This window comes from Lagopus muta, chromosome 7 (assembly GCF_023343835.1).
Source record: "Lagopus muta isolate bLagMut1 chromosome 7, bLagMut1 primary, whole genome shotgun sequence".
In the NCBI taxonomy this organism is placed as follows: domain Eukaryota; kingdom Metazoa; phylum Chordata; class Aves; order Galliformes; family Phasianidae; genus Lagopus; species Lagopus muta.
The window spans coordinates 45,108,536-45,122,879 of record NC_064439.1 but is presented as its reverse complement, the minus strand read 5'-3'; the positions used below and the strand labels follow the sequence as shown (position 1 = coordinate 45,122,879).

At 39.8% G+C, this 14,344-nt stretch overlaps 1 protein-coding gene across 8 annotated transcripts in view; it reads left to right on the top strand.

Moving 5' to 3' along the window:
* Window positions 1-14,344, top strand: part of TRANK1 (tetratricopeptide repeat and ankyrin repeat containing 1) — a 52,339-nt gene that overhangs the window by 25,190 nt on the left and 12,805 nt on the right. For all 8 annotated transcript variants that reach the window (XM_048950394.1, XM_048950395.1, XM_048950396.1 and 5 more), the window contains 8 exons: window positions 1,483-1,635; window positions 1,995-2,246; window positions 3,047-3,223; window positions 5,274-8,147; window positions 8,751-8,950; window positions 9,401-9,538; window positions 13,196-13,339; window positions 14,013-14,169. In XM_048950394.1, the coding sequence (XP_048806351.1) occupies window positions 1,483-1,635; window positions 1,995-2,246; window positions 3,047-3,223; window positions 5,274-8,147; window positions 8,751-8,950; window positions 9,401-9,538; window positions 13,196-13,339; window positions 14,013-14,169 (4,095 nt within the window). The remainder of the gene's footprint in view (window positions 1-1,482; window positions 1,636-1,994; window positions 2,247-3,046; window positions 3,224-5,273; window positions 8,148-8,750; window positions 8,951-9,400; window positions 9,539-13,195; window positions 13,340-14,012; window positions 14,170-14,344) is intronic.

Genomic DNA, 14,344 nt, shown 5'->3' with positions numbered 1-14,344 from the left:
GGACATGAGATGGAGAATTGTCTTCCCACGGGACTGAAGGGTTACTGCAGAAAGTGCTGTCTTGGCAGCAAGGCAGCTTGGTTGGTACTTACATTCTAGCTCTGAAGGAGATTGGGGGGGGAGCACAGACACTTCCAGCAGAGGATCCAATTGTAGAAGTCTGTTTGGAGAAGCTCTTCTGTGTGTCCACATGAGAGCTGACTTACAAGTTAGGTAGGATGTTCCTGCAGGACTTAAGAGTTTCAGGAACTGAGGTGGCAAGTGATGGAAAGCTTTAAAAGAAGATTATTAAGCCCCAAACATGGATTTTGCTCTTCTTAAAACCATTTCTTCAGTACAGTCTTTCTGAGTTGGTTTGGTGCCTGATCGTGTTTTCCTAGCCAAGGTAATGTCAGTATTAGTGGCGTTACCATATTAACTCAAAGCATACCCTTTTCAAACCAATACTTACTTGTGTTATGCAGCTCTTAGGGCATACATGAAGGAAAAGACACAGGCAGATCAAACTCAGGAAAAGGTGAAACTTGTAGTCTATATCTCTGGTTTCACGTGTGTATTACGTACAAGTTTACTGGAAGTCTTTGTATTTCATTGCAGTTGCATTTTCTGGCTCCTGGCAAGCAGATTCCCATAGTTCTTTCTTTACTGTAGAGATCTTTTGCCCTTCTCCTAAAGCAGGTCTTAGCTCAGTGGTTCTCAGGTTTACAACGCTGCCCTTATAGAGGTAACCATTTTAGTTGGCATTCCATGTATCTCAGCATGTTTTTGGGGGGTCAGTTTATTTTCCCCAGTGTGCAGCCCCAGGAGTTTTCTAGGCTTAATGTAAAGCAAGAGACTGGAGAGCAAGACACTGCTTTACCCTTGGGGATAATTCTGGTTGCTAAAAAGGTAACTTACCCTTTGCTTTGTCCGAGGGGGGAAAGCTACTGTTTTGTCTATCTTTGATGTACTTAAATTCCCTGAAAATTACAGGAAATTCATGCCAAGTCTTTCATTTAAAAACTGTTATTAGGACATGATTTAAAATCAGCAATTTTGCATTACCCAAGTATCTTAAACCTGTAGGTGTCATTTTGCTGTGATGGGTTTGTTGGTGGTTCTGTTTTTTGGTTTTTTTGGGGGTTTTTTTTTTGGTTTAGTTTTAAAAGGGCAAATTACTCTTCAGCTGTATTCGTTAAATGCCAGTGAAGATTCAGACAAGCTCAGGGCATCTGATTAAAAATGTGTGCTGGAAGTTGTCACTGTTCTTAAGTCATCTACTCTGCAAATTCTTATCATTGCAAGGCAGCAATGTCCTGCCTGCATGTACAGCAGCTCGCCTACTATTGCAATTTTCAGCCTGATGTATTAATGTAAAGAGTGTTTAATGAGTGTATCGGATGTGTTTTGGGATACAAAATATAATAACACGGTGTATTACAACCCTGCCCTGAAAACATGACCATGAAGAACTGGATTTTCAATTCTTGTAATGTTTTGCAGAGGAAGACAGAAGAAAAGCCGTAGTCGATTCTTTCCTGGATGCTCTGGAACAGTTTGTCAAGTTCTGCAGTTTTGAAAATGGGTTACATCATAAAAATATATTGAAGGAAGATGTGTTTCAGAGATTTCTGAAACTGCTTTCCTCTATGAAAGGTACAGTGAGTTCCTGTTTCTCATTTTAATTGTTTTCATGCTAATATACAGCTTTTGCTCTCTTACCCTTCCTTCATTTCCTTGTTTCTACAGTTGATATTACTGGAACTGAGTACTTTTACTTATTTTTACTGCTGTATTTTGCAGTGAAAACCCATAATAATACACACGGAAATTCAGTATGATGAATAAAAGTGTTCAAAATGATTTGTCAGCATGAAGACAAAAGGATACAAGTGCAGAATTTTGCTGTTCTGTGATTTGAATTTGATGAGCTCGTTATTCTGAGATTTGTTTACATTGAGATGGATTTTGCTGCCTGTTTTTGAGTGAGTTATTTTGTTCTGTTTGTCTTGCAGAAGTTCCTGAAGGGGTGCTTTGCAACATCTCCCAGGCCTGTGCTAACAGCATCGTAAAACTGTTGTTGAAGAAGCAAATGTGGCATGAAGTTTTGCTGTTGCTAACAGGGAAAGCCAATGGGGAAAACACATCAGATGGAGGACTCTTAAAAACCTGCAGTCTTTCAGATGTTGACATTGGCAGCATTATCCAGCAGTGTGACAGACTGGATGAGCGAGTCCACCTCATAAGATGTTTGGTAGAAAGAGGAGGTGAAAAAATTAGGATATTACTTTTTTAAAAAGATATCTTCTTTTGCATGTTTGGAGCAGCATAGTTTCAGAAATATGAAAGCATAGTTTTTATGGCTCTGTGTAAGTGCTGAAGCTTGTTGAGGTGTAGTACCTTTTCCTGCACCTGCTAATTGGAAACCTGTTAGGGCTATGTAGGATAGAAGATGTTTTTCAAATGAACTTTGGCTGTCAGAGTTAGATTAGGAGGTAAAAGGCCAAAGATTCTCATTCCCTTGCTTATAGTTTTCTTAAGCTTTAATTCCCCTGTCCTGAGCCTGGTAGAAAATGTGATTCACAGTCTTGGGGTTAAGTCTGTTGTCATGTCACAAGTAATTGGCTACTTCAGTGAATTCAAGGGCATGACCAAGCATCTTTTTTTCAGTAACTGTGAACATGATAATTTTTTTTGTTTTGCATAGGTTCTATTGCTAGAATTACTCTGCCATTTTTCACTTCACATTATAACTTGATACTAGCTATAAATTAGGGACACGTGGTCCTGCTGCAGCCTTGTGACTGGGGTTGCAAAGAGATTTCTTATTTCATTCAGTGACTAACTTACTTGAAGAAGTTCTGGCCTGTGTTTTTCTGCTGTAACAGGAGGACTGGCTGCTTAGATTATTGGGAGATCAGAGGGGATTCTGAAGATTTTCATTCTCAAAAACTCTTTCTGCCTGCTCAGTAATCAATTTGTACATTTCTCTGACAAGCACTTTCTGTAGTTTGCAGATCTGGTTTATCATATTTAACCCCTGTTATTTTCATATCCTTTGCACTAGCATTGCCAGATGGGACCGGAGCCAAATCTGAAACACCACTGCATATCTGCCTGAAGAAGAATTACTTTGAACTGGTGTATTTGCTGCTGACCAAGGGTGCAGATCCTCAAAATGTCTCCTTTGTAAAAGGAGATACTCCTTTGCATGCAGCAGTCCACATCTGTTTAGATAAAAGAGGTAAAGTTTTTGTGTGCTTAAGTCTAGGGGACACAAATATCTCTAGCAGGAAGGCATCGCTCATTTTCACACCAAATGTTGAAAATACCTTAAGGACATAAAACTACTTGAAAGCATCCAAAGGTGTACTAGAAAGATGGTGAAGGATCTAGAGGGGAAGATGTATGAGGAGTGTCTGAAGTCCCTTGGTTTCTTCAGCCCAGAGAAGAAGAGACTGAGGGGAGGCCTCATGGTGGCCTACAGTTTCCTAACAGGGGGAATGCAGGAGCAGGTGTTGATCCCTGCTCTCTGGTGACAGTGACAGGACTCAAAGGAATGACATGAAGCTGCGTCAGGGAAAGTTTATATTGGAAAAGGTTCTGCACTAGAGGGTGGCCAGGCCCTGGAACAGGCTTCCCAAGACAGTGGTCATGACACCGAGCTTGCCAGAGTTCAAGAAGTGTCTGGCAGGGCTCTCAGACATACAGTTTGATTTTTGAGTGATCTCGTGTGGATCCTAGAGTTGGACTCAATCATCCTTATGATGTCCTTTAGACTTGAGTTATTCTGTGATACGATGATTCATGATCTCATTTCTTACCTGTCCAGCTCAGTGCCACTTCCTCTGCTGTTTCTTTCATGTGATAGCAGAGGCAGCAGACCAGGGTGTTTGGCCGTATCTCAGTCCCCAGAGTTTGTAGGCCAAAGGGTATGGACAAAAAACTTTATTAAGCTGATATGTACTGCTTTTAATCTGCAGTGCCTGGAGCTGTGAGGAGGGTTAATGGCTGGTCAATTGATTGATGGGATTGAGGCAGCTGTAACGTTTCCATCACTTTCTGTTTTTTTTTCTGACTGTATTATTGTTTAATCAAGCTGATTTAGAAAGCAAAGCTCCTCTCTGAAAACCTGTAAAATTTGTATTAAATGGGAATGGTTTAAATATGAAGTATGTAAGAAGAAACAAAGAAAAAAGCAGGGCTAATCAGCAGACGTTGAAGGAAATCTGACAATGACATCTGAAATCCATTTGACTGTTTTTGTTCAGTTGTAACTCACAGAGTTTTGTTCAGAGGAGTGAGTGAAAGGACTGTAGTGCTTACATAAACATGTGAGAAAATCTGAAAATCTGTCAAATAAAGCCCCAAATTTAGGTTTAATTTTAAATTAGTAAAAAATGCATTTCTGACTGGAAAGGGTAAAATAATTTAAAGCACTGTATTTATTTATTTATTTATAAAGCATGCACATTTCATTAATAGTTTTAGAGGGATTAAAAACATAGGTCAGTTATAGACTTTAAATCGAGAGTTTAAACCTGGTATCTTCTCTAAGTATTTTCCACTGTGCAAAGTTTTTGAGATGAAATTTCTCTATAATGATTTTGATGAATCACCATTTTCATTAGGAAATAAATGTTTCAGGTAATCTGGATTAAATCATATATATATATACATATTTATTTGGATTAAAACTGGAACGCTGTAGCATTAGCACTCTCTCCTTCTCTCTTTTTCTCTCTCTTTTTTTCCTAAAGAAGCATCAGGCTAATCTTATTCAGTAAGAAACTGCACTAGAACTTCAGGTATCAGGAAATAGTTGGGATTTGCCACAGGTTAGTTACGTAACTCAAGACTATGTGCTGCAGATTCCTTCAGGGTAGTGTAGTAAAATGAACCAGATGACCCTAGTGTTGTATCAGAGCTGCTTGTTTTCTTGATGACCAGAGTCACCATCTTCTGTTTGGTAGCTGTCAGGGCTGATACTGGAAGATGACTTGGAAGTTTAAAAGGAATTAAATTGACTGATGCTCCATAAGCAGCTACAAAACGAGAGATTTTTAAAGCTTTGCTGCCACCATATGATTTCTTCTGAGCTTTAGAAAACCTGTTTTGAGCTATTTCAAACAAACTTGTTTTAAAAACACGAGATGTAAAACTTATCTTTTGAAAGCAAATTGATTTTGCAGAAAAAAAAAAGCATTAAAAATTCTTGGCCTACCATGAATTGTTGAACTGATTTATTTTTTATTTAATGAATGCAACTGATTTATTTTTTTTCTTGCTTTCAGATGGCACTGGCATAAACATCCTGAACTATCTGCTTGATCTCTTTGCTTCAAGACCTTCTGACTTTCCATATCTTAATCCAAATATACAGGATGATAGTGGAAATACAGTGATGCATGTTATTTTTCAGAGAGGATTTTCAAAGCAGACAAAGAGAATAATGGATTCATTGGCAAAATTTGATGTTAACTTTAATATAAAGAACAAATTAGGAAGAGATGTGAGGCACAGAATCAAGAAAAATGACCCACTGCTACTTGCCTGGAATACTGCTGTATCAGAGAAGAAGAAGTACCGGCAGGATATAGCAGGGCAGTCAGTTAAAACACTTAAGCCTACTCCAGCTTCTGATGTGTCACAGACAAAGAATGGAGGACGTTCGTCTTCTGGGTCCTTATTGAAAGTACCATCTGGCAGCACAGCACGTAATGATGTAAAAACTCTGTCTTCTGTAAAGACAAAGAATGATCAGTTGTCAAAGCAAGAAATGGAAAAGATAAACAACCCCTTAACTATGCAGGAAAGTCTAGTGCAGGAAATTGCAACTCTAATTCAGCAGTTGAAATGGGGTGATGCCCCGAGGAAGGATAATTCTGTGGTACAAAAACAATCTTCAGGCCAGACCAATTTGGAAGAGGGAAAAAGTGCATCCTTGCAGTTTGGTGGAAGTATAGTTTATTCTGAAGGAAAAGGAGATGACAGAGAGAAAAAGAAGGGAGTGCAGGAATTTAGTGTGGGCCTGTCTAATGGAGAGAAGGAAGAACCAGAGGAAGAGAAGATTCTGGATGTTGAGGCATATGTGCAGGAGTTTGATAACATGACTTGGGAAATAGAGTGCACTCCTGAAGCACTGAAGACCTTGGGCAGCAAAGATGTACCTCATTACCTAAAAACTAAAACTATAATGACAATTAAGAGGCTTGGCAACGGGGAATGGACTAGGGGTCTTCAGAAGCCACTGAAACATTTAAAAGCTGATATCCAGCTTTATGAAGCCAAACTGGGCAAAGGTGCAAGAATGCTATGGGAACTTGCGATTGACTTTTCTCCTCGTTGCAGTGAGAGTGCAGAAAAGATTATGGAGACAGAACAGACAAAAAGTCTTCTAGAAAAATCAGGAAGAGTTTACACAGAAATGATCAGAATTTGGGCCATTGTTCTCGATCACTGCAAGCTGAACCGTGTTTTGGACAATATATGCTTGTCCTACAATCGTGGGTTATCTTGCATCTTAAGGAAAAAGCTCAAAGGCATAAATGAAGGACATCAGAACTACAATGTGACAACACATAAGCGTGTTCCACGTTGTTATGTTGAAGACTTGGAGAGGGAAAAATCAAAAGAACATACTATCCCTGAGTATTTCCCTCCAGCCAGTGCAGCAGAAATGGAATACAATATAATGAAATTTCACAGCTTCAGTACTAACATGGCACTTAACATTATAAACGACGTACATTCTGCTGTTGAGTACCCTTTCCGAGTTGGGGAATTGGAGTATGCAGTAATTGACCTCAATCCAAAGCCCATGGAACCAATCATTTTAATTGGGCGAAGTGGGACTGGGAAGACGACTTGCTGCTTGTATAGGCTTTGGAAGAAATTTTATTCGTACTGGGAAAAATCCACCATGGCAAATAGTCCTCTGCTGGAGAGGCAAACTTGGCGGCAGAGACAGTGCAGTGATGTTGAAAAACCTAGGTTAGAAAATGAAGAGTGTGAAGAAAAACAGGACAGCGATGATTCAAGTGAGGAGCAGGTGAGCGAGGAGCAAGACCAGGACAGTGAGGATGAAGAAGTTGCTACGGGCACAACTGATACGGAAACAAATCCGTGTGATGACCATGAAGAAGACCAAACGTGTAATTCAGAAGAACCAAACAGACTGGAGCATCTGCACCAGATCTTTGTAACAAAAAATCCCGTCTTGTGCCAAGAAGTTCAGAAGAATTTCATTGAACTCAGCAAGTCTTCTAAGGTAACCAGTCATTTCAAGCCTCTGGAGCCAAATGTTCATAGGCTACAAGACATTAAAGATGAAAATTTCCCACTGTTCGTCACCTCCAAGCAGTTGTTGCTGTTACTGGATGCATCTATGCCTGACCCATTTTTTCCGAGGAATGAAGATGGGAGCCTTAAGAGAACCATTGTTGGTTGGTGTCCCCAGGAAGAGTTGGTGATACCAAATTGGCAAGATGAAGACGAAGAGGGTAATGCTGAAGCTGAAGATGGTGATGAGGAAAGAACTGCTGATGGATACTCTAGGGAGAGTGACCTTCGGACTTTTGTGACTTACGATTTGTTTGCAAATGAAATTTGGCCAAAAATGATAAAAGGTAAAAGCTTGTACAACCCTGCACTTGTTTGGAAAGAAATAAAGTCCTTTCTGAAAGGCTCTTTTGAGGCACTGAGTTGCTTCGGGGGTAAACTTACAGAGGAGCAGTACAAAAAACTGGGCCGGAAGAGATCACCAAACTTCACAGAAGACAGAAGTGAAATCTATCACCTCTTTTGTCTTTATCAACAGATAAGGTCTCAGAGAGGCTACTTTGATGAAGAAGACTTGCTGTATAACTTATCTCAAAGGCTCTCAAAGCTTGGGGAGCTGCCATGGTCCATCCATGAGTTTTATGGTGATGAGATTCAGGATTTCACACAGGCTGAATTAGCACTGTTAATGAAATGCATCAATGACCCTAATTCCATGTTTCTAACTGGTGACACTGCCCAGAGCATAATGAAAGGAGTTGCTTTCCGGTTTAGTGATCTGAGGTCACTGTTCCATTATGCAAGCAAAAACACCATGGACAAGAAGCAGCGTGTTAGAAAACCGAAAAGGATATATCAGTTGTACCAAAACTACAGGTCCCATTCAGGTAGAGTATGAAATTTATCATCTGAGCTTGCGCTTTTCAGGTGACTCTAACGTTTGAGGTTTGCTACTGGCCATTTCAAAGCATCTTCAATCAGCTGGTTTTTTGTTTGTTTTTTAAGAGATCAGATGATCAGCTTTTTTGTTTCGATGTGGCGACTGGAAAAAACACAAACAAATGTTATTAAAAGTGTAATTTTTTGAACAGCCATGGTTAATGTGTGTTTTGTCTGTTTGAAGGTAACTTCTCAAGAGGTAATCAGATGCCCTTGTATGCACTACTTTTCCTTCCTGAAATTGCTAGGTTTTGCAGGATTGATGAGCTGCTTCTACTTGTCATATTAGTTTTGCATTTGACCTTCATTTTGTGAGGAGGGCACTGCTAAGTCTTTGTAGCAAACTTTCTAATCTTTACAGGCTCAAGAATGAGGTCTACTCAAAATATCAGAAACATGAGGTGGGCCTTACAGCTTCTTTCTTCTCTCGCTCATGTTTGTTTTTCTAATTATACTTCTTAAGATCAACATTTTAATAAAATCTTTTAAAAGTGTCTCTTGCAAGTGAGTATGAGACAGTCTGATTGAACTTTATATTCTGCTTATTGTAGGTATTCTCAGCCTTGCATCTGGAGTGGTTGATTTGCTTCAGTACTATTTCCCAGAATCTTTTGATCGGCTTCCAAAGGACTGTGGTCTCTTTGATGGACCAAAGCCTACAGTGTTGGAGTCCTGCAGTTTCAGTGACCTGGCAATTCTGCTGAGGGGCAACAAAAGGAAAACACAGCCTATTGAATTTGGAGCACATCAGGTTTGCTTTTCTTAGGTATACGGCTTTTTGCAGATTGTTCCAGCTGTGCTGCTAAATAGATAATCACTTTATATGGGCTGCCCACAGGGGTTTTTCTTAATCCCTTCCATTTTACTGATAAGTTATGCCTTTAAAACTCTGAAACAGTTGTTTTATCGGTTTCTCTTTCTTTCTTCTTAATGCTTTTCTGGCTCTATCAGCTCTTTATTGCATCATGTGATTCTTGTCCCATTCTTTTCTAACTCCAAATTATCCTACACCAGATCTGCAGCTGTCCCTTCATACCACACATTTGTCAGTCTTCTAGGGGCAGCTTTGTGTAGCGTGCTGGAATGTCTCTGTTAAATGCTGCCTGGTTTTGGGGAACCTCTTGCATTATCTTGACATGTTTGTATGCCTTCTGTCTGTGGCTTTCTAACATGTTATTTTTATTAATATATTTTATTATAGGTAGTATTAGTTGCAAATGAAACAGCAAAGGAGAAGATACCTGAGGAACTCAGTTTGGCACTTGTGCTGACAGTTTATGAAGCAAAGGGCTTGGAATTTGATGATGTGCTCCTTTATAACTTTTTCACAGACTCAGAGGTACTTAATTCTTATCCCTTTTCTGCCTTTTTTCTTAACGTATTGATTTTACATGTGATCTACTTGGCTTTCCAGCTGGGGAAGGATGCACAGTTTCCTCTGAAGACAGGTAGTTTCATCACAATAGAAAACAGACTCGGAGTTTTATGAAATGAGCCTGACTTCCCTTAGTTCTGAATTTTTCTTCAGACTGGCTGTTGCAATTTCAGGGAGAGCCTTAGGGATCACACTTCTGCCACATCCCAAGAATACTGTTAGCTTGCAGCGTGTCCCTCCTTGCCTGTGACCTGTTCAGGTCACAGCAGTTGGAGTGACATTCTACTATCCCTGCATACCTTTCACCTTTTACAAGGCTGCTGAAAAAGCACATTAGATCCCCTACTTTGCATCACTACTGTGTTCACAGAGTGATTTTTTGTGTGTGTGTGATAGCTTACAGACTTGAAATCATTTGTCAGCTGGAGACAAATTAAAACAAATTGAATGCTGTTTTGTTTTGTTTTTGTTTTAATTGAAGGTTTTGTAAAACAACTATGTTCAGAAGGGTGGAAGTGTGTGTGTTAAAAGGGAAGTATGCTCTATAGCAGTCTGTGGATTAACTCCAAAAACTTTGGAAGGTCTAACAGTTTGTAGCAGAGACCATCTTCCCTAGGATGGTCTTGCATGAAGAAGGCTTTCTTTCCTGGAGGTGCTAACAGTTTTGTCTACTCCTGTTTTCCCCTTTGTGGTTCTCCAGGAAGCTCAGACCCTGCCCAGGTTTTCCAGTAGCACCTAGTGGAGATAGAATATCCCGAGCTGAATGGGACCCACAAGGATCGTCAAGTCCAACTCCTGGCTTCACATAGGGCTACCAAAAGTCAAACCATGTGTCTGAGAGAGTTGTCAGTCAGAGGGATGCAACCTCAGGGCTCCCCACGAGGAGCTATTGACCACAGCAGTCTCACTTGTTGCTGAAGCATCACTGAACCTCTGGCCAGGCAGTAGCCAGTATCCTTACTGGAGGTGCCTGCTGGCTCATAAACACCCATGACTGAGTTACCATGCAATTAAATATTCCGTGTGGATATCTCTCTTGCAGATACCCTTTGGGCTAGAGCTCTCAAAACTGTGTTTCAGAGATGGCCAGCAGCAACTGAAAACCACAGGTGTATAAATTAAAACTGAGGGCAGCTTGCTGGTGGTTTTTCATAAAGTAAGCACTATATGGTGAGGGTGAAAAGAGGGAGCTTGAGGTAAATGACTTGAATGTGGCTTACTGAGATTCAGGGACATTGCGATACTGGCTGTCATGACAGATTTCTCGAAGTTGATATGTTTTGAATGATGTGAGCTGAGCTTAGAAAAACAAGAACTAATAGCAGAATACAGAGTTGAATGCTTTGGGCATTTTTAATTTAGTTAGACTGTTCTATGTCAGACCAGGAGAACTGCTTTCATATAAATATTCACTTTTTCGGCAAATCATGAGTATTTGAGTTGAATTGAGTAGTTAAACAAGTAGGGAAGAGAAGTTCACACTGAAGTTTTCTGATTTGAAAAGGTGAATCTCTGAACTGTTGTGAAGAAAGCAAATGTTGCTATGTGCTGTTTATCATTTGCTTGATTTTGTTTTGATGGAGCTTGAAAATGAGATTTGGAATGAGTCCTGTTCCGAGATGCAGATTTAAATGAAGAATCTAAAAGTAAAAATTAGCCAAACTTCTAAAACCCGAAGTTATTCCATTATCTGGCTGTCATTTTATAATCTGTAACAGGCTTAGAAATGGTTTGACTGATAATTTATTGTAAGCAGAATTTCAGGAAGGGTTTTGCAAATGTCCTGCATTTTTGCCAGGTTGCTTAGGGCTCTGGGCTGCAGAAAACAAAGCTGTCTTAGCCATATAAGTGTATTTTTAAGTTTGTGGCACAAACTTAGCACTTTGTAGTCAGCTTTCCTTTAAACACCAAAAAGGAAATAAAATTAACACAACATTTTAGAACATGATTTTCTTTTTATTAGTTTTGTGGGAGATCAGGAACCTGCAAAAAGGTGCTGCTGGGATCTGGCATTTGTTACATGGCATGAGAGGGCCAACAGAAATCTGCTGCCGTGCTGAATCATGATGAATGTATGTTCAAGCAAGTTTGTGCACATTTGCAGGTTCATATTTACTCACATGTACCTGTCTCACAATCCAATACAATCCAACCAGGCTCTTTTAGATGTTCCACATGAGTATTTTTTTGCTCTTCTTTAACCCTTTTTCAAGGAGGGGGATGTGTTGGTGACTTAGGGTCAATCCTGTGGCTCAAACCAGCGCAAGCAATCACCAGCACTGCACACTGAGCCTAAATAAATTCATTGCATGACTGGCCAGATCTCATGAATGTACACAGTGATGGTGAGAACATAAACCTATACACGTTACAGGTGGATCCACCTCCATGACTTCAGCCCCCTTGTTTTGTCCATGGGCTCCAGCCCATCATGATTTAAATCACCACAGATGATTTGTTTGTGAAAGGTCATGTCCCAGATGTCCCTTTTTGTAATCCACAGCCTTTTTCTACTGAGTCAGTGGTTCAGTGAAATGCCTCTTAAGTGCACCATCCAAAGAACAGCAGCTGCTTGTCTTTGCTTGCCTGGATACTGCTTGCTGCAGGTTTCCTTGGTGCTTCTGGGATGAGGTGAGTGAGTTGTGGGCCAGCCTTGTCTGCAACTCACTGATTCACTGAGCTTGTCAGCCCTGTAGTACCACGGAAACTTGGCAGCTGCTCATCCTGCAGGCTTGGATTTATTCAACATTTCTTACATGGCACGTTTTAGCACAGCAGTTTGCAACTTGTCAGCATTCTCCCAGTGTCTTTGAAACCCATCCCAGGCAGGGAGCAGGCACAGTAAGTCTGCCTGCTGCAGTGTTGGGCTTTGTAGAAGAATCCTTGGCCATAGGACCACAGCTTGAGCGTTGTCCATGGTGAGGTTAAGCTGATGTACTCCTTGATGAGCCATCCATTGTAGGGGTGTGTCTGCAGCTTTAGCTGTCCGAGAAGGATTTCATGTTTAATATCAGATGATGACAACTGATACACGTGGTGCTATATGTGATTTGGATTTCGAAGTCTAATTCAGCAGTATGCTGAAATGACAAGAGAAGCATGGTATAACAGTGGCAGTACGCAGAGGAGCCATGTCATACAGACATGATTCCTGTATGTTCCCAAACAGTCCCTGTATGCTCCACTGTCGCAGCCTTAGACGTCCACACTTGCTGGAAAGGAGAATGTAGCTTGAAGCCAGCTCGAGCCAATTACTCTCATCCAGGTTTGCTTTGTTTGTTGCTCTGTTTCTTTATTCTGTGTTCAGCTGAGTTGCTTACCTCCCCTGTGGGCTGTGGGCTGACAAGCTCAGGGAGACATCATTTTGTAATAGCTATGTCAGGAAACCTGATGATGACCTGATACAGACATGTGTCTCGAAGGTTACTCTCTAATATCCCATGTGTTGAGATGGAATTCCACTTTTTCGATTGTCTTTAGGTTCTTCCTTGAGAAAATTGAGAAATTGTCTTCAGTTGTGGGGGTTTATTGTTCACAAAATATGACCTTATCTTTTGCATTTTTTGGCAGTACTGATTGCTGTATACATGTAATCTTTTTTTTTTTTTTTTGATGTTTTAGGCTAGCAAAGAATGGAAAATCATTTCTTCTTACATTCCTGATTCAGAAGTGCAAGTAGGAAGCAAACTGCTAATTGAAATGCCTTTAGAGGATGCTGCTGCTATGCAGAAGAGACCTACTTCTTTTAACGTAGAAATGTACAAGGTGAGTTTTTCATAACATTGCGAATAGCAAGGCTACACTAAACTCTTAAAAGTAGGGAGATTTCTTCAAGAATTACATCAATCTTTTAGTTACATGTTTATTGAGGTTGTGTTATCTTTTTGGTAGTTCCTACTTGTATAATCTAAACTTGATTTTTAAAGATTTTTTTGTGAATGCAATGTGGTAAGAAACAAAAACTAGACTTTCAGGTATATATACAGCGGTTAAAACAAATGGCAAACCATCTTGTCAGTGTTAATTATTACTGTAATCTGGCTTCAGATCATTGTCATTACTTCAAAATTAAGGATGTTTTATTTATACTCACTTGAATCAGATATTTTCAGAATTGTACTGGGGAAAAAAACAAGTAATTGCATGCGCAGTTGATTGGAAACAATACAGACTGTCACACCTGCAGCTACTGGATTCCTGGTAATAGTTGCTTGCATATTGTATGAACAGTTGCTTAGGTATCTAAAAAATCATGTATTTCATATTTAGATTTGCTTAGTTGGAGGTACTTTCTTTGTCATTCTGTGTACATATTCATTGTTTTCTTAAAACTGCAAAGCATGACACTTCATAAAAAATCAGGTAATCTGGCATTTGTTTTATTATTTTTAAACTTTATTCTATTTTATTTGTGTGTGTGTGGTGATTTCTGCTTCAGATGCTGAATGGAGAACTGAAGCAATTGTATACTGCCATTACAAGAGCCAGGGTCAATCTTTGGATCTTTGATGAAAACAGTGATAAACGAGCACCAGCTTTTAAGTATTTCATCAAAAGAGGATTTGTTCAAGTTGTCAAAACAGATGAAAATAAAGGTAAAGTTATACTAAAGCTTCCATAAAAGAGTTTAATACAAGACAACCTACTGAATGCTTTCTTGCTTTCAAGCTGTATAATAAAGAATGTTAATTTCTTTGGTCCCTCTAGGAGGGACCATTGATTTTGCCCTGCTTTGATATTGCCCTTGCAAATGTTCACTGATTTCAGTGG